Genomic DNA, 20,193 nt, shown 5'->3' with positions numbered 1-20,193 from the left:
TGATACCAAAGACAATATTGTGAAACATTGACAGATATCCTGTACATGAGTCTAAACCAGGATATGCACCAGCATCTAAAATGTAATTTTCTGAACTTCATGAGCTGATAACTATAATACAGCTGCCACTCAGGAAGGGTTATCATACCAAAATATCATCTACAGACATAGATATTTAAAAAAAATGATAAGCAAGTTTTGTCACCTTGAGTGGTGCTGATATCTGGCCTGGCCCATGGACTAATACTTTATATTTGTCTTACTGCTCTGAGCAGCATTCCAGCGCTGGTTTTTACACCAGAGTGCAGCATCTTCTCCTCCACCAGCTCTGCTGCGGTCCCTTCACTTCCGGGACAGCGCGGAGCCTCCACGGAGCTGCTCCTCCCGATGTGCAGGCGGCTCCCGTCAGCCTGCTCTCACACATCTGCCCCGCAGACCCGCACACACGCACACCGAGCAGAGGGCCGCAGCTCGGCCCGGGGTCCGCAGGAAGGCTCGGTCCGGACTGACTCAGAATGGCCGCGGGGCCGCGCAGCAAGGCGGAGGAGGACGCGCCGGCCAGCCGGGCTCAGAGTGACGGTGAGCGGGCTGGGGGGCTCCAGAGGCCGGGGGGAGGTGGGGGTCGACCCGGACCGGGGGGGGCAGGGCAGCTCACGGGTCCTTTTAACGTTTTAATTGTGAAGTTGAGCGGAAAAGTTCATCATCAGCTTGATTTATGTAAATGAAACGGGTCCATACGAGCCCGGACCTGTGACGGGGGAGAGGCGGACCCGGAGCTGCTGACGTGGAGGATCCGGACCAGGTGTGCGTGACCGGAAACACGCATGCGCAGACGGGGGGCCGCGAGAGGCGGGGTCGGATGCAGGTGTTTGATGCAGGTGTTTCCAGGTGTTGCCAGGTATTTCCAGGTTTTGTCAGGTGTTTACAGGAGTTGCCAGGTCTGTGTGAGATTGTTGGGAGCGGTTGAGGTTCCGGTTGGTTGCCAGATCAGTAGAACTGTGATGGGGTGTGAAGAACCTGAAGGTAGCAGGTGGGTTCAATAACCAAACAGGATATGATTAAGCCAGAGTTGAGCCAGTTGGCACAGCAGGACTTCTGGGTAGGTTTTTCGGGCCTCCATCATCTTGGCTCCAGCACCAGGACCGATCCAGTAAAAGGAGTACCTTTTACGGGTGAAAAACCCGGGAGACCGGTCCAGGTCCCGTTGCTCCGGGAGACCGGTCCAGTAGGAATGGGCGATATTTTACTGTTCACGATATATACCGTCAAAAAAATTCCCCAGGGTAAGAATTTGTCAACTCGATAAATTCCCGTTGATGACGTTTTTGTGTAAAGCTGATTTATGGTTCCCGAGTTAAATCGACGCACAAAGAAAGAAAGAAAGAAAGAAAGAATCTCCTAAAATATGAAAGAAAGGAGAATAAATTCCAGTTGATGGGGTTTTTGTGTAACAAACATGGCGGATCTGAGTCATTACAGTTTTTCAGTACAGTTGGACTCATTTAATTGTTTTTTATCAATTCAATTTAATTGGTGTAGTTTAGTAGCATTTAGTATTCTTTTAGAGCAGTGTTTTGGGGACTCCAAAGACTGAATGTGGTGATAGATTTATAGTTACGAAGGTGGAGTTGAATTGGTATTTTTTCTATCGTCATTTTTATCATTATCGGGATAAATGCCAGAAATGATCATGATAATTTTTTTAGTCCATACCGCCCATCCCTACGGTCCAGGTCCTGTTGCTCCGGGAGACCGTTCCGGGTCCTGTTGCTCCGGGAGACTGGTTCCGCTGTCTTTGTTTAAAAAGGCTAAACAAATAAAAAGCAAGTAGTGTCCGTTGTTTACCTGTTCTTTCTTCTCTTCATTCCTCTTCTTCCTCTTATCCTTTTATGCTGCCGGTTTGCCCACAGCAACAATTGCACGGCTGCACTCTTGGTCGAAGGTTGTTGTGTGTTGCTACAGCATCAGGGAGACACCTGGATGAGGGGGCCCCGGAGACGGTCGGCCCTGTTAGGGGTTCCTACGGTGGCCGAGACCCGCCATTGCTGAAAATTAAAGAAACACTGCAAATAAAAATAAACGCTGCTGCAAATAAAATAAACACTTTGCAAATAAAATAAATGCTGCAAATAAAAGAAACGCTGCAAATAAAAAAAAAAACAACGCAAATAAAAAAGCCACAACGGAAGTGAATTACCGGGGACTTTTTTTGCTGATGCACCAGTGTTTTTTACGTGAGAGGAGAAGAAGAAGACGTAAGTGAAAAGGAAGAAAAAAGAAGAGCGAGGAATAAGACGAACAACGAACGAGAAAATAAGTGAAAAGGTTAGCGTTCAACGTTTTTTAATGTGCAACACCGGTGCATCGGCAAAAATAGTCCCTGGTAATTCACTTCCGTTGTGGCTTTTTTATTTGCGTAGTTTTTTTATTTTATTTGCAGTGGGGTTTCTTCATATTTGCAGCGTTTCTTTTATTTGCAGCAGCGTTTCTTTTTGTTTGCTTTTATTTTCAGCAATGGCGGGTCTCGGCCACTGTAGGTTCCTGTCTGGCGTGTTTACCCAGAACCCCCTCGGGTGGAAACGTTCTGTCTGAGGTGACTTTTTATTTCCGTGTGTCCTGCAGCAAACAGGAAGTTGAAGTACATCTCCCTGGCCGTGCTGGTGGTCCAGAATGCCTCGCTCATCCTCAGCATCCGCTACGTCCGCACGTTGCCGGGCGACCGCTTCTTCGCCACGTCGGCCGTCGTCATGGCGGAGGTGCTGAAGCTGGTGACGTGTCTGCTCATCATCCTTCTGCAGACGAGGCGTAAGTGAGCATGTGCACCTGAACACAGCGACCCGGTTGTTTCTGTGACGCCCCGACTCTGTTTGTGTGTCTGCAGTCAGTCTGAGGGAGACGGCCGGCCTTCTGCACGACGCCATCGTGGTCCAGTACAAAGACACACTGAAGCTGGCGGTTCCCTCGCTCATCTATACGCTGCAGAACAACCTGCAGTACGTGGCCATCTCCAACCTGCCGGCCGCCACCTTCCAGGTCAGTGTTGTCTCCGTGTCATGGTTCATCTGCAGTGTTCTGGTGTTAGGAGGTTCTCCAGAGGAAATGCTGGAACACGACCCGTTATCTGCACAACCTGAGATGCTTGCTGGTTTTCTTCGTTAATGGACGGCTTGGTCCTCCCGACCCTCCTTTGGTACGAACACCTCCCGGTGTTCAGGAGTTACTAGCAGCTCTGCAGCCATGTTGTTCTGAACAGTAACCGTGGATTCGTACCAAAAGCGTCATGGGTGTCATAGGCGTCCAGCTGCCATTCATTTTGTATGAACGCGCGCTGCGAGAGGCGTCGGAGGCGTCCAGAGGGTCAATTTGAAGTTGAGAGAATCTCAATTTTATGCAAATGAGGAGCGGTGGCGCCGAGGCAGCGTCCAATCACAGACCAGGATTCCCGAAGCAAGAAACCTCAATGCAGACTGTACATTCACATGCGTACATGAGCATAGCTGTGCACTAACAAACTTATTTTATCAGGAAATTTGCTGATTTGACTGCCGTTTTTACCTGAACTGCTCATGGGAAACACGTAACTGATGGTTTAGGAGCTGTATGGTCAGAATGATTTTATTTGCTACATCGATCCAATGCAAAATAATTAAAAATCGTGCTTATTAATCACAAGACAAAATTTAAACAATATTACCAAATCCGCTACGACCCGGTGTGTCAGTGTTCACCGCTGACAGAATGCAGCTTCACCGGGACCAATGGCTCAGCGATGGTTGGTGTTGATCCGCGGACCAAACTTGTTAAGGAGAGCATCAAACTCACTCTTATCTATGCAGAAATAACGCTAAAATATAAAGAAGGCTTTCCAAAGTGTGATCCATGGTGAAATAGGAAACTGAAGATGTGCACGTTATATATATGTGTATATATATATACCGTATTTTCTGGACTATAAGCCGCACCTGCATATAAGCCGCATCCGCTCTATTTAAAAAAAAATATATATAAATAAAAAGATATGCAAGCCGCAGATATTTATGTTGTTAGATTAGATATTTACTACATGTACGGAAGGATTTTGAACTGTAAATGATGTACATGTATGTACTTAAATAGATCCTTTTAACACGGCAGCAACTTTGCTGATTAAAACGGGACAGAACCAAGAGAAAATAACCAGTATTTATTTATCTATTTATCTGTTTGAAATCTGCTTCTACCTACTTCCATCTGCTAAAGAAGAAGTAGCGTATTCTTCTTTGCATTTATTTTGTCTTAGTTTTGATTCTAATTCCGGTTAGAGCGCCCCGATTGTATAAGCCGCACGGTTCAAAACCTATGAAAAAAGTAGCGGCTTATAGTCCAGAAAATACGGTATATACAGTATATATACATACACATGTGTATATATATGATATATAGATATATGTAGGCTGTATGCACTTTGTTCCCTCCAGTTCTGAAGGGCACCTTGAAAGACCCGCCCACTGCAGGCGTCGACAGACTTTGGCTAGCAGCGCAATACAGGCGATTTTTGACGCTTTCAGTGTGAATCTAGGGTAAAGACTACCACGTTGGGACTGGCTCAGTGCGTTTTTTACCAGTGAAATTGGCCATGAACAGGAGCGTACAGGACCCATTTAATGCGTGAAATATTCAGGTTGATTTCTGGAGATCTTAATCTTAAGGAAATCAGATTTTTGGGTGTTTTTGGCTGATACGTTGGGCTAAATGTCTTTTGGCATCAAATAAATTGAACATGCCAGGTTTTGAAAGGTGAACTTGGGTCAGTGCCGCTCAGATGGAGACACAACTCAGAATGTTTGAAATGTTTTTCTATAGTTTTATTTTGAATAATCTGTCTCGGCTCGCAGTCTTCTTTTTCTCTCCTCGGCTTGCTTCAAAGTCTGTGTCTGACCTCAGTTATCAGAGGTCATCTGGGTTCAGGGGGGATGGGTGGGAGTGGTGCAGACTGGTAACGGGCTCGTCCCTTCTCAGGTGACGTACCAGCTGAAGATCCTCACCACGGCCCTGTTCAGCGTCCTGATGCTCCGGAAGTCTCTGTCCAGAGTTCAGTGGGTTTCCCTGCTGCTGCTGTTCGCTGGTGTCGCCATCGTCCAGGTACGTGTCGTCGCCTGCCGTGGTCACATGACTGTGTGAGACTGCTACTCATGTCAACCACATTTGCTGTTATAGCTTATGCTAACCCATGCTAACTTTCATTCTAATTAAAGATGTCAAAAGATAATTTCAAGTGTAAAACCGGAGGGTCCACTGGGTTGCTGCCTGATGCTGGGGGGGGATCAGACCCGTTGGTCCAGTAACAGCAGGTCTGGATCTGGACCCTGGTGGTCGCTTGAGGAACTGAAGGATAGCATAAACAACTTTAATAATTAATAAATCAATATGGGAATCAATTTATGAAACAAAATGTTCTAATCTTTTGACACATCAAAGTCGTCATCTTTGATGACAGCTGAACATTCATTCATGTTTTCAGACTAACCCAGACCAGAGGGTGCTAACCCGGCCCCATGGGCCTTTTCAGAAAGGAGTTAAAAAAAAGATCCTTTAAGTGGAATAGTGGGTGGAGTCAGCCGTCCTCCAGTGATCTGTGCTGCTGGATGGGCTGGATCCTAGCTCAGTTACGTTAAACGAGCGCAGGTGACACGCCTCCTCACAGCTGCACATGTGCATTGATGCTGCTGTCTATTGTTCAGTAGAAGTTAACCTGAGTCAGACTCGTTTTTCCTGAGATTAACAGAGCTGTGGGTTTCTGAAGCGTTCAGACAAAGACGGAGCAGGTCTTAGACTGGAGCTGTGTTCACGCCTCTTTTTCAGGGACGCCTGTAAAACTTGCATATCTGATTCATGTCTGATTTATTTATTTATTTATTTATTTGAATGAATGAATAAATAAGGTCTAAAAGCTGGAGGCCCCCTCTCAGGTCTATTCCGTACTGTTACTACTTAGAAACATGGCTGAAACATCTGTAAGGTTTACTGTTGCTCAACATTTGTCAGGTAGATATTCGGACAATGCAAAAAAAAAAAATAGTAAGTAATTGATCAGTTAACAGGAACATAAAATATACAAAAAATACATTATAAAAGCCATCAAAAATACATTAGGGCAGAAAAAGGAATACAACTTATATAAGTGTAAACTGTGGTTAAATGAGACTAAACAAAGGCAGCTGTCATAAGGAAGGTTTGTGCGTATCGCAGTGGGACGTCCTCGGTGATGATGAGTCCTCTGAATCAGGGGGGCATCTAAGGCCGGTCTCTCTGACACTGGTCCTCAGGACCTTCTGCTTGGCGAGACTAACTATTGATCGTCTCCCTGCAGGTGCAGCAGGAGGGGAACAAGGAAGCATCGCTGGCCAACGGCGCCAACCAGAACTACACGGTGGGCCTGGTCGCCGTGGTGATCAGCTGCCTGTCGTCAGGGTTCGCCGGCGTCTACTTTGAGAAGATCTTGAAGGGGAGCTCGGCCTCCGTGTGGATGAGGAACGTGCAGCTGGGGATCTTCGGCACGGTGCTGGGCCTGCTGGGACTGTGGTGGAACGACGGCCCCGCCATCGCAGAGCGCGGCTTCCTGTACGGCTACACCGGGATGGTGTGGTGCGTCATCTTCAACCAGGCGTTCGGCGGGCTGCTGGTGGCCGTGGTGGTGAAATACGCCGACAACATCCTGAAGGGCTTCGCCACCTCCTTCTCCATCGTCGTCTCCACGGTGATGTCCGTCTACCTGTTCGGCTTCCACGTGGACTTGCTCTTCACGGTGGGGGCGGGGATGGTCATCGGCGCCGTCTACATGTACAGCCTCCCCAAAGCGCCCGCCGGCTCCCCGTCGCTGAGCTCCTCCTCGGCGTCTTCGGCGTCGCCGAGGGCGGTAGAAGGCGACGAGATGGAGGCGTTTCTGCCAAAGTCAGTGCTGGTGAAGTGATCGTCTGCTGCTCTCTGGCGCCTCCCGCTGCTCACTTCCTGTCTGCTCTCTGCGGGGTCAGCGGTCACTAACTAATCACTGCGCTCCGTCGCAGCCTCCTCCTGCTCCTCCCCCTTGATGCTGGAGGAAGTGGTCGGTGAGACCCCTCCTCCTCCCCCTCTTTCACTCCCTCTGGGTTCCTTCTACCTGTTCGGGGGGGTGCTCCTCCTCCTCCACACTAACCTCCCCCGCCCCCCATCAGACCTTGTAGGGGGCGCTCCCCCCTCCGCCGTCCTCGTCGCCCACTAACTGCTGCAGGAGGAGGAGCTGCAGTGAGACCCTGACCTCCGTCTGTCTGTCCGTCTCTGTCCTCTTTGCCTTAAACTTTGAACTAACTGAATGAAAAAAAGGTCTGACGTTGATTATTGGGTATTGATTATTACTGGTGGAGTTGGGGGGGTGGGGTCCTACTGCAGCTGGCGGCCGTTCGGTGCCTTTTCCTATCGTCTGTACAGAAGCCATACGTTCGCAGAGCCGGAGGTTGTTGCTCAAATGCTGGTGTTGGGTCGGTGAGTGGGAGCGATTGGAGAATAAATCGATCACGACGGGATTCTGGCGTTGGCCGCCGTTGATGGCGTTTTGAATGTTCCCCCGTTCCAGGGGATTGGGGTGTTTGTGTCATTTCACTTTAAGGGAGTTTTTTTTGTCTCGTGAACGTCAGCAAGAAGTCGGTTTCGGAGTTGAAAATGAAGATGAACCATTTCCCCATCAGCACTGATTCATTGATCGGTCACATGACTTCAATGACATCACATGTGGTCCGTAAGACCAACTAATGAAACTGAAACATTTGAACGTTTGGAACCTGATAAAGATTCAAAGATGAACGAGTCCCGACCAGTCGGCGATCGCGATGCTGGGCCCGCCCAGTCTTCCAGCCCCCAGTGACGCCTTCTTTTCCCCCGGTCAGTAAACGCACCATGACTCAGTCAGAGGCCTGTACCCGAAAGCAGCTGTAGATGGTGGGTTCAGTAGAACAAGAATCAGTCAAAGCCCTCTACTGAGAAACAGCCCTCCTGACCTCATGGGGGCGCACAGACCTGCTGGTTTGACGGTCCTGTTGAGTGGGGACTTGTAATACCACTTTGTCCCACAAGAGATGCCCTTGGTTGCATCTTACACTCGGGGCCAACCTGCTGCCTCCGTGTGTCAGAAGTGGTGTTACTACATAGAGTGGCTTTAAAACGCACATTCATGGTGAAGGTTCTGAGAGAAAACCGGACTCTTCACATCCAACGAGGACTCCAGTGCGTTTTCAGCACGTTGAGACACAACAGATGAGGTCGTAGAAGTAGTTACAGACCCCCCTCCTGGCCGTCACCGCAGCTCCAGATCCTCATCTGACTGCGTTCCAGAGGAAACCGATGTCCTGCTGCTCGACGCGGAGACAAAAAAGCCGAAAACCCTTTCTGATCAAACTGTGAAAGATGATGATTGAATTTTCTGTTTTGGTGAGAGAGAGAAATCCTGAAGCTGGTGTTTGTGTGTTTATTGTGGGCGTGGCCAGCCGGTGCGCTGGTTTATCTGGTTTATTTGTGATTGGGTGAACGAGGAGGAAGAAGAGGCTCAGGAGGAAACTCCAGATGTCAGCTGGGAACACGGATGGGGGAAGTGTGATGAGTGTTTGTCTCCTGACTAAAAAACAATCTCATTGGCCGAAAAGACAAGTTTCTTCTACAGAGAATCGTAGCAGAAACGATGCGAGAGGGAACAGGTGAAAGGGCGCGAGCGAACGTGAAGTTGGGCTTCGTAACAGAGACTAAACCTCCACGCCTATAGGGGGGGGGGCACTTTAATTTCTGTTTTTTATCATTTGATTTTCTGTATTTGTTTACATGCAGACTGCAGGTTTACTTCTGTGTACTTAACTGGATCATCAGTAAATCATAAGCGGACAGCTAAACCTGATTTGTCGCTAGAATAACATTTTAACGTTGAAGGAAACTTTTTCTCTAGAAAAACGACTTTTCTTAAGGCGACTCATTGAAGTAATAGCGCTTCTGAGCACATGGTGGCGTATTGATGTGTGTTAACTAGAGAGCCACTGATGGGAGGGGACGGCCCATCTGCGACGCCCGTCACAAAACCATCTCAAACGGGTCGTTCTCGTGCCACGCTGCCCCCGGGTGGTCAGACGTCATATCGCTAGGTAGCGGCGCGAACGCCGCCAATGGCAGATTTGTCCCTTTTTGCCATTTTTCTGGACATATCGCTCAAACGTTGAAGCTTTTTCTGCTGTTGCTTTGACAACACCATAAAAAATGATTTTTATTTAAAAACGGATCAGAATTAATAATTGCACTGATTTAAAGCCACTAACTGACGACAGCCGATGAAAGTTTAATTATAAAATTTTATTTTTTATTTATTTATTATCTGAAGTTCATGAGTTAATAACTTTTCCTATTTAGGAATAGAAAGGTTTCATCTCAAGAACGAAATGGTCTTTTTCTGATTTTATGTGACGACTGCACTAAAGGGGGCGCTGCAGGGGCGGGGCTAGCACTCAGCAGAAACCGGATCCCTGACTTTACATGGGTCTGGGAGACGTAAAAACCAGAGATTGGGGGGAAAAAAAACACTAAAAATAAGGTGCAGGCCCCTCCTTCACCTGCCTCTGAAGCCACGCCTCCAAAGCACACGAGCGTCCAATGACTGTTCAGCGAAGACAGTGGAAAAGTCAGTGGTCGCGTCGCTCAAAATGATCGTCTAGGCGTGAACACGCTTCAGGAAAACATCTGCTTTCCTGCCTTTACCTTTTAAAACATCTTGAATTGTGTTTTATTTCACGTCGATTCTGCAACAGAACAAACGTCTTAATTCCATACTAACACTAAGATGATTAACGTTTGTCTCGTACAAACCGGCGGCAGATCTTACTCCTCGCACGTCAGCTGACATCTGGAGTGCCACCTGCTGGTGGAAACTTCCGGACCTGTCGCAGCGGGATCCGGAAGGTTCTGCTGCTTCGGACTCCTCCTCCTCCCCATGTGAAACTGTCCGGGTGTCTGGGACAGCTGCCCGATCGCTGGATTGTCTAGATGTTTTTCAGACTGTAAATACTTCTTTTGGTAAAGTTTTTTTATATAAACACGGACATGGAATCAAAACTCTGGACTTGTCTTGTATTTGTGGCTCAGTCGTGGTTCTTCAGTTTGTGTTGGCAGAATCGAGAACGCTGTCCGAACCAAATCTGACCTCAGAGAACAAAGTTGTGGAAAAGAACCTGGGCGGTTCTATGAAGGCGTGACATTACGACACTACCGTGAAGCAGTTCAGCTGTTCTCTTCAGGTGCGGTTCTTGACAGCGGTTCTCTGAAAATCTGCAAATCACAGAACATTTCTAACATACCAAGTACTTCTTGGAGCTTTACCCCCTGAGCTCGTCTCCTCAAACTGCTCACATCAGGGTTGAAATGTGAATATACATGAAACGGTTCTGATGGTCCAGAAAAATGAGCTCTTTCTTAGTTGAACGAATATAAACCTGAGTCTGTTTTAACCCAAATCTGATGGGGCACCCTGGTACCGAACCATGACACAACGCACGCACACCCACAGCACGCCAAACGAACAGGAAATAGCGCCGCTTTAAACTCTGGCTCCACCTGAACGAAACGGTCCGGCACCAAAAAACCAAGCGAACACGTAGAAAGACGACACAGAGCTGTCAATCATCCAGGTTTACCATCCTTCCTGAGATACGTCCTTGTTCAGCAGCTGCTCCACACGGAGGCGCCAGAACATCCTGAAGAGCTCACTGATACCAACAAACCCAGAACTGTTCTGTTACAAAGGAATTAAGACATTAAATAACATTTATATCAACTATATATAGATATTCCGTCCAGATCTTCCCCACCCCATCGGGTGCCCCGGCTGGCCAGAGGGTGCATGTATAGCCCAGGGGCCTCGTTTATAAAGCTCGCTTGCGCACAAAACAGGGCTTGAAAGATGCACAAGCCACCTTCTACGCAAAGGTTGGGATTTAAAAAGAAAACTAACCGAAAAATGTGTGTATCTCTACGCCAACCCTGACCCTCGCGCACGAACAGTCTGAAGAGATGGGGAACTGGCGACGCAGGCGGTGAGGTGGTGAAATGAAGCCAGATTCATGTCATACTCTTAGGGCCCGATTTACTAAGATCCTAAATAAAGAGTACTAAATTGCGTGTGCACTGAAAAAGTTTGCGCGTGTTGTTGTGTGTTTTGTGGGTGATCAACTAAGATTGCGTGCGCAATTGATAACGGGTGCAAACCTCAGTATTTAAATGAGGTGTTGCGCGTCTTACGGTTTGCGGCGCAAGCTTTGCGCCATGGAGAGTCTGGATGGAAAGCAGGATATAGTTGCAAGCGCAAAATGAAATTTGACGAGTTGGAGTTATAGAGATATTAGTGGAAAAGGCAAATTGTTGTATTCAGCACCCTTGCCGTGAAAAGCACCCCCTCGTATATTCAATGATAAGTAGACCAAGAAAAAAAACAACACACTGACACTTCAATATATTTATATATACACACTCACACAAACACATACTTAGGAGTTTATATTATATATATTGACAAATATTATGGAAGACAACACAGTAAGCAGGCTATTAATTAATGACATCAATAACCATTTACCCGATTTTTGTTATGTGATTGTGGGAAAGTATGACTATTGTGGAATCCATGAGCGCATTTAAACATGAATCATTAACACAAAACTGGACGCTAAACAGAACATGACACGGAATGAAAATATCATTTTTGTCAGACGAGGGGGTGCTGAATACGGCACAACACCGGGGTATGACTGCAGAACAAGTATTAGGCGCACAATGAGAAACACTTTTTTCTCCATGATTTATTTATTATCACAAATAAAAAAATGAATGTGCCTCCTGTGGCAACCTTTTGCTGAATAATACTCGATTTAACATTCAAATAAAATATTTCTCCTTTTGCATGTGGAGATTAGCACCTTCCTTTCGAACGTATTAAATACAGACGCAATCACAATCCACGCAATTACTTTCAGGCTTGGTAAATCTCATTGCGCGTGGTAAATGGACCAATTTGCATCTTCCCCTCCCAGTATTTAGGATTTCTGGTGGGTACGCCCCATATTGATTATTCATCAGGGCAAAAGTACTAACTGAATTGCGTGTGCTATTTTGCGCATTTGAGAGGCGCAGTCCTCTTTGCACGCTGTTAGTAGATCAGCTGGCACTTTGGTTTGCGGGTGCTGTCAAGTTTGCAAACGTTTTTACACATGCAAACCTTTAGTAAATCGGGCCCTTAATGTCATCACATATCAGACTTGTAATATAATAGCGCTGATCGTGTCCCTCTGTGTTTGAAGCTCAGCATCAGTCAGGACTCTGGTGCTGCTGGTGCTGCTGCAGCCGCAGTGCCAGGACATGCAGGGAACCTCCTCGTCACCCACCGCTTCCAACCGTAGAGTGACTGAGGACAGAACAAATGAGTGCCGGGCCAATCTACGGAGCCCCTAAAGGGACTCAGATTTTTTTTTTTTTTAATATATAATGAGTTTTACGCGCGTGAAACCTTGACGCGCGCGCGTAAGCCTAGATTTTGGTTCCGCGTTAAAACGACGCAAAGCCTACGCCGTAGGGTACACGACGACGCGCACCTACGTCGTAGGCTCTGCGTTGGTGTAACGCAGAACCATAAATCAGCCTTAAAGGTTTCACGCGCGCACGTAAAACTCATATATATATATATATATATATATATATATATATATATATATATATATATAAAAGAAATCCGTGTCCCTTTAGGGGCTCCGTACCTCTTGGCCTCCACCTTCAAATCACACCACTTTTTTTTTTCTGCACCGTCTGTCCGTGGCACTCGGCACAGCGTTTAGCTCAGCAACGACGTGCTGCCACTCACTCGCTTTATTTTATACTATTTATATACTTTTTTTACTTTTACTGTGACCAACAAATAATGTCGTTTTCCTGGCCTCCACCTCATCCACAACATCTCGATCTCAGTCTCCGTGAAATTTAGTGGCACGGTTGCCCGGCTCGACACGTCTCATTCATCCTGACACGTAGAGAAACAGGCTGCAGGAAGCCGCTGCGCATGCTCAGCAGGCTCATTCATATGCAAATACAGTCATGAACTACTTTGCATTGCCCATTTATGGTATGAAGTGGGCGTGTAGAGGGCGGGATATGAGGCGAATTCACCTGCGCAACCTTCCAGCTGGACTGTGATTTATAAAGCGAACATTGCGTGCAAGTATGCATGCACACGATTTTATAAATCCGGATTTTTGTTTGCGCCCGCCGTTTCCGGCTTTTGGGTTTACGTGCACTTTTAGTATGGATCCTACACACTCTTTATAAATGAGGCCCCAGGACTGTTGCATGTTTTTGTGAGGGTAGCTCACATTAGCTACCAAGGGAACACAGAGAGAGAACATGCAAACTCCACACAGAAAGTGTCAACCCCACCCAGGATGTGGTCGCTGATGTCATGGGGGAACTTGACACACATTCAGCACCCACAGGGTCCCCGGCAGAAATTGAACCCAGGACCATCTTGCTGTGCAGACGGCTACACTACCAGCTGCGCCACCGTGTCCCCTCCTAAAAACAAGAACTATGGCCATAGTTCTTGTTTTTATTTGGACCACAAAGTAAAATGTTGAGACACACCCAGTTCATCCAGTACACACCCAACTCAGTTATGTGAGTTACATTTCTCTCTGGACTGTAATGATTCATTACTTCATTCAGTTCAGTTCATATTTATTTCGAGCGGTACAACATAAGTGACCTGCGTGCAACAGAAAATTAAGCGAATACCTTTAACAGTAGGTGTGCAGGTTCAATATTCAAATTAATTCATTAACACTCGAAGGGAGTGGGAAAAGGAAAACTTATTTAATCCCACCCCTGTTTCTCATCAATAACTTGACAGATTTTTAAGGCTTCCTCGTGTCTTAACATTTAAACCAAAACAATGAACAAAAGACCTATATCAAATTATAATAAAATTATTCTACAGTATTTGCATTTCATAACCACAATGTGTGTAAATTTACGAACAATGTATATTGTCTATATTGTAAGGACAACAATACCAGAAGGTAATGGACATATAGTACATACATGCATACATACATTCACGTCAGTGATGGTAAGAACAACAGTACCAGAAGGTAATGGACAATACATAACATAATGAGGTACAACAAGTACACATCAACATTTCAAGACCGAAGTTGATTTAACATAGTGTTACAACCCTCTTTATACTCTCTCTTTATACTTTGACCAGACCATATGTTTATATAGCAATTTAAATGTGTGGATATTTTGGCATTGCTTGTATTGGATATCCAAACTGTTCCAAAATCTCACACCACGTACAGACACACAAGACAAGACACACCTTTACGAGTGGTTCGAACTTTAGGTATTCTAAAATCACCATATCCTTTCAAATTATGAGTTCTCTCCCGAATTGTGAAAAAATCTTGTATGTTACTTGGTAGTAATCCCGATATTCTCAGATTCACTGATATTCTCTAAAAGTCTGTTTAAAAGTTTTTGATCCATTTTACTTCAGTCTTTTACGGTCTATTTAAATTAACATAGTCATAAATTTGACGTAATGTACGCTTACAAAGAAATTGAATTCTAATCTTAAACAGAGTTTTATCACTACTAAAACTAAATACTTCCCATTTTCACAGATATAGCTTAGAACTATGTTTGTAACAGAGAAACATTTTGAGATTCGGATTTCACAAATTCTTTATTAATCCCAGGAAATTAAAACATTAATATTTGTTCAAACAATTACGTTTTTTTTAAACTCTGACAGCAGTTGTGATGTAGATTCTAGATGTCTCAGCTTTAGGCATTAATTTGCAACCTCAGAAAACAATGAAATACATTTTCACTTTCACAAAAAAGCTGCAGGCAATACTAAGTACCCCCTTACTGCCCTCACACGGTTCAAGAGGGTAAGTTTACTGATTAACTGATCTTCGCCACTAAGAACTGATCCTCATCACAGATGAACTGATCTTCGCCACAGATGAACTGATTGTCATCACTATGAATTGATTATCACCAATGAACTGACGTCACTATGAACTGATAATCGTCACCAATTAATTAATCGTCTCTATGAACTGATCCTTTTCACAGATGAACTGATTTTCATCGCAGATTAACTGATCTTCGCCACAGATGAACTGAACTTGTTCATCTGAGGTTGTGTTTCCCTGTCACACTCGTGAAGACCAGATGAAACCGAAAAATACTTTTTTAAACCCTGAACTGCTGTACTTCAACAGTCACAGTTGTGTTTTAATTACACGATCAGCGTTTCAGAGGAATCTGATAAATTTTACTGTTAAATGAGTTTATAGCAGCATCGTTGAACTCTCATCCCTGGTTCTGTGAAAATTCACTGCAGCCACAAGTAATTGTTTTTCTGTGTTTTAGCCAGATGAATGATAGAAGACAGTTGACAGTGTCTGCGCTGGAGCTTCTGCTATCTGATTACAGATCAATCAGCTGCTCCATCCTCCACCGCTTAGTTTAACCCCTGAGCCGGTTGTATGAGTAACCAGCATGCTCCATTCTCTTCTTCTTCTCCTCATCCTCCTCTCCTCATCCTCCTGTATCTGTTCTGCAGGTCTGCAGGTAAAGAAAAGGGATCCTGAGGAGGCGACTCCCACTTCCTGTCTGCTGAGGTCCAAACCTTTCACGATAAAATAGCACACAGCTGCTCTATTGTGTCACTCCAAAACCTTCTGCAGTATTACTCAGTGGCGTCGTTAGGCCTATTTTAGGGGGGCTGAAGCCCCCCTAAAATATTCTTAAGGCCCCCTAAATAATTTGGTGTTTTTTTTTGTTTTTTTTATTCAATTTTTTTTTTTTACAAAAAATGCAGACCAATTCAATATAAAGACGCACGGATATTATTTTAAATAAATAATAATATAAACCTGTCACTATTCACTTAAATATGATCATAAATCTGTTGGTCCCATTCACTACAGTAAGGTAGCGTCAGTGCTTCGTTACCCAATCCGTTCCAGTTTTTTATAGAGAACGCCCATATTACTGAAAATCCAGTCCACGTTTTCACTGCCACTTTACACTCCGCTGCATCTACACATACGGACACACTAGCTACTGCTGCACACAGCCAGACAACATGGATATACGCAGGTTTGTCAAGAAAGTAAGTCTTCATCACAGCTGATAGTAACAATTAGTTAGCTCCAGCTAACAGCAGAGAGTCCCATGTAATTAATGAACCAGGTGCTCCCCATTTTGATAAATAAAAACCTGGCTAGCACACTAAGTTAAACTGTTAGCATAATGTTGATTTCTGTCAAGTTTTAGCTCTGAAAAATCGAACTCATCTCATTCAAGGTGTGGTTATCATCAGTGGAAATAATAATAATACACTAATAATATTCACTCCTCCATCCCTATGAACAGTACTGGAGTTGAGGGGGGATGAGGGGGGATGGCACCCCCCGAAATAAAAACGGTACAAATCACCCCCCCTGTCAAACTGCCATCCCCCCTTTCCATCCCTTATGTCATTTCATCAATGAATGTGGTTTTACTGCTATTTCAACATTTAGAGTCAACGCCAGAAAAATAACACCAGAAAAATAACTTATTTGACAATTTTCACCTGTTTCAGGTACATTTTCACTTGAAATAAGTAGGAAAATCTTGCAGTGGGACAAGATTTATCTTCTTATTACAAGCAAAAAAATATTGTTCCACTGGCAGATTTTTCTACTTATTTCAAGTGAAAATCTACTTGAAACAGGTGAAAATTGTTTTTTTTTTTTCAGGGATGAGTATTGTTTTAAGTGTAATGAGATTTTTTTTTACTAAAATGAGACATTTTAACTAGAAATAAGACAAATATTCTTGTTAAGATTTTGAGTTTTTGCAGTGATCCATTTTACTTATCCTGTGAAGGACAGAGTCATATTGATAAGTTCAGAAAACTGTTTTTTATTGTTGTGTTTTGATGTATTTGATGTAAGCCCAGTGGATATTTAAAGCTTACAGAAGGCTGCATTTAACTGCTGCTATGTCATTCCTGCAGTATTTCTGCAGGTGTTTTGGTCAGTGCTATTATTTGTTATATATTATATTATTTGTAATCAGCACAAATGATCTGTCCCCATATGATAAAATCCACCATCCCCCCTGATTCTTTTTTACAACTCGAGTACTGAATATGGACCTGTAACACAACTGGTTAGAATATTCTGTCAACCATGCAGAGTGTTTGGCAAAAACATCAAACATTATAGTTTGGTAAGTAGTGGTTGCAAGAACTGGAAGAAAAAACCTTAGTCATCTTTGGCATGCATGAGATGGCACAAACACATAAGGACAGTGTTGTTGCATGGAAAAGCTTGTGCTCGTGTGCTACGTTCGCTCATATCTTGGGGGCTAAGCCCCCCCTGTCCTTAAAACCTAGTGACGCCCCTGGTATTACTGTAATATTTCTTGACTGTTGAACGTTCTTAACTTGATTTAACACTTTAACAAGCAAAGATTAACTCTTAAACTTACTGGCTGTTACCAGCTGAGCACCTCAACTCCTGTTGCTGCAATGTTTTTAAAAACACTAACAAACAGGTCATTTCTGAGATATTTTGTTGTGACTGGATGAATCAGTCAGACCAGAAGGTTTCTGGTTTTTATTCTGTAAATCTTTATGACTTTTTAACACTAATAATTTGAGTAAAACCAAGAGATAGCCATAAGAACTATAAACTGTCTTAATGCTGCATTCAACAACAAAGGAAAACTTGAAATGTGTAACTTCTAGCTACAAAAAAGCTACTGTCTTTTCCAGTTGGGAACTTGGTGAATGTTCTGTAGTTTGGATTTAAAAACTAAACTAAACAAACCGACAACCGTTTACACTTTGTGAACGGAGCTGTGAGGACGTGATTAAAATCTGAGCTTTTGTAAACATGTCACAGACATTTCATTTCAATAAATGGTTTTGGCTTGTTAGAAAAGCCTTCTTTGAACCCAGTTTTCCAGAAAACATGAACAAATACGGTTTTAAAATGTTTTTCCTTCAAACTTATCTTGCACACAAAAAGAACAATAGTGAAACAGCTGACTTCAGGGTTCAGTAACTAGCAAAAACATCTTCATCAGAATCTGTCAGCTGATTTTTAGCACAAAGTTCAACATTTCAGATTATTTGACAACAACAGAACTCTAGTTTTTATTCTGTACCAAAGAACAAGTCCAACAGAAAAAAGGAAAACCAGGTCCATGTGGTGTTGGAGACGACGGGTGCGTCCCAATACTCCCCCTCGCCCTCCTTTTCTTCCCTAACCCTAACTTTTGCGCGTTCCCGTGAAGGTAGTGGTGTCCCAATTCCTCTTTTCACCTAGGGGGAGGGGGCATAACGAGGGCTAGGGGCTGAGAATAGCCCCTTCAAATCGAGGGATTTCAGATGCTGACTTGGCGAGCGAGGGGGTATGAAAAAAAGAGGCTCTGCGTCGATTTGACTCGCCGACCGAAGGCAAACAGGCAGACTGGTCTCAGAGAAATAGAGAGAAATAATCCTGTGACTCGTCAGATTTGTTTTGGATGTTTCTGATATAATAGTCTTCAGAAACCACAAAGTAATCCAGCTGTTATCTGGGTAATTTACACACTTTCAGATAAAGTTGCGGAAGATCACGCCAGAATAAAGGGATTTATGGTTCCGCGTTACACCAACGCAGAGCCTACGGCGGAGGTTACGCAACCTACGCCGTAGGCTCTGCGTCGATTTAACGCGGACCCAAGCTCCGGACCCGGCAGACAGAAATCTCTAAATTTCGGAGCAAATTTCTTAACAGGCGTAGCTACAACTGTTAGATTTCATCTATTAAACCAACATATTCCTAAATGATTTATTTCAGCCGGCGTGATTCTCAACAGAGCTGCGTCCCGGGAGAGAGTGTCTCTCCCGGGGCTGACGGAGCAGCCTGACCCGGCGGAAACGTCTCTTCTCGGGCTGTGAGCTGAGGCTGCTCCCCGGGGGCGGCGGCTCTTCTCATCTCCGAAAACATCGGGTCAAATTTCTTAACAGGCGTTATTTGGATAAACTGAGCCCCGGTTGGGGATCTTAAGGTTACCATTATACCTGAAAAAATATTAAAACTTAATAAAGTGCCATATTAACAGCGCTACAGCTGAAATTAAAACAGCTTTTGGCTCTCAGCTTCCTGATCAGGGAAGGGATGAAAACGAGGGGTAGGGGGAGAATTGGGACAGGCACCTGGGCCAAGTGCCCTAGATCTCAAGTGCCCTAAAATCTCCCCCTTCTTTTTTAGGGCTTAGGGAAGAAAAGAAGTGCGAGTGGAGAAAAGAAGGGCGAGTGAAGGAGAATTGGGATTGGGCCTAAACATCCTGCTGACTCAGCAGCTACAAAGGTCCGTTTCATGTCAGTTCAAGCTCATTTTTTGTTTAAAATAAAGCTCAACGATTATTTTAATGTTTCAGGGGATCAGTTTCCCTTTCGGTCCAGAGTTTCAGAAATCTTCTCAAATTACAGATTTTCTACAGAATTTAAGAAGTGATCAATATTTTTTTGTTGAATTTTTAAACATTTAACTTTAAATGTCAGAATATCTTAACTTTCTCTTTAAAATATAAAATATATTTAATATTCTGTCTTATTCAAATGTATTTCTTTCAAACACTAAAGTGCCTCAGAGTGAATCTGAAGTGTATTTGAACTAAAAAAGAACCTGAAGGTTTATTATGAAAGTTTCCTCTTTATTTATTTTATCTTGGGTTGATATCTTATCTTTTATTTTATATTTATTTCTGTCTTCAGCAGTTTGTTGTTTTAAATAAGAGGTTTTTGTTTCTATATGAGTGTAAATGTGTTTGTTTACACTGAAATAAAAGTGTTTTTCCAGCTGACGTGTCGGTTATTAAACTGTTCCTGTTCCCCATCCTCCTGCGGGCTGCCGCTGTGTCTCCTCGCCTCCTCGTCTTCGGCAGAACAGTGGCTCGTCCACCATTTAGCATCATCCAGTCAAAAAAACAGACTGAACAAGTTAGAATTTGGGAGAATTTCAAAACTTTGTGTACAAAATATTTTCCCAGAAAGTTAATCTCACAGATAAATGTCTGTAATTACACCCTGTTAAACGTAGTCTTGGGATC

At 44.2% G+C, this 20,193-nt stretch overlaps 1 protein-coding gene across 3 annotated transcripts; it reads left to right on the top strand.

The window, feature by feature from the left end:
* Nucleotides 1–346: 346 nt before the first annotated feature.
* slc35a2 (solute carrier family 35 member 2) lies at nucleotides 347–19,921 on the top strand. 3 transcript variants are annotated; one of them, XM_061735682.1, is made up of 7 exons: nucleotides 347–579; nucleotides 2,623–2,805; nucleotides 2,882–3,033; nucleotides 4,999–5,121; nucleotides 6,350–6,930; nucleotides 15,662–15,719; nucleotides 19,353–19,921. In XM_061735682.1, exons 1-6 carry the CDS (start codon nucleotides 516–518, stop codon nucleotides 15,687–15,689), a joined length of 1,131 nt encoding a protein of 376 aa, XP_061591666.1. In that variant the 5' UTR covers nucleotides 347–515; the 3' UTR covers nucleotides 15,690–15,719; nucleotides 19,353–19,921. The 3 variants fall into 3 exon arrangements, with proteins under 3 accessions (XP_061591666.1, XP_061591667.1, XP_061591665.1); XM_061735683.1 differs by lacking the exon at nucleotides 15,662–15,719; XM_061735681.1 differs by lacking the exon at nucleotides 19,353–19,921 and having other exon boundaries at nucleotides 15,662–19,345.
* The last annotated feature ends 272 nt before the right edge of the window (nucleotides 19,922–20,193 follow it).

Source organism: Cololabis saira, chromosome 12, assembly GCF_033807715.1.
Source record: "Cololabis saira isolate AMF1-May2022 chromosome 12, fColSai1.1, whole genome shotgun sequence".
NCBI classification, from domain to species: domain Eukaryota; kingdom Metazoa; phylum Chordata; class Actinopteri; order Beloniformes; family Belonidae; genus Cololabis; species Cololabis saira.
The sequence above is the reverse complement of the archived record's forward strand: the minus strand, read 5'-3'. Positions and strand labels throughout refer to the sequence as shown.

Bases quoted from the DNA above. Each gene is read 5' to 3' on its own strand.
- slc35a2 (XM_061735682.1), top strand. From the start codon at position 516: ATGGCCGCGGGGCCGCGCAGCAAGGCGGAGGAGGACGCGCCGGCCAGC. The intron at 580-2,622 runs GTGAGCGGGCTG...TGTGTCCTGCAG, and splicing joins CAGCCGGGCTCAGAGTGACG to CAAACAGGAAGTTGAAGTAC. The intron at 2,806-2,881 runs GTAAGTGAGCAT...GTGTGTCTGCAG, and splicing joins CATCCTTCTGCAGACGAGGC to TCAGTCTGAGGGAGACGGCC.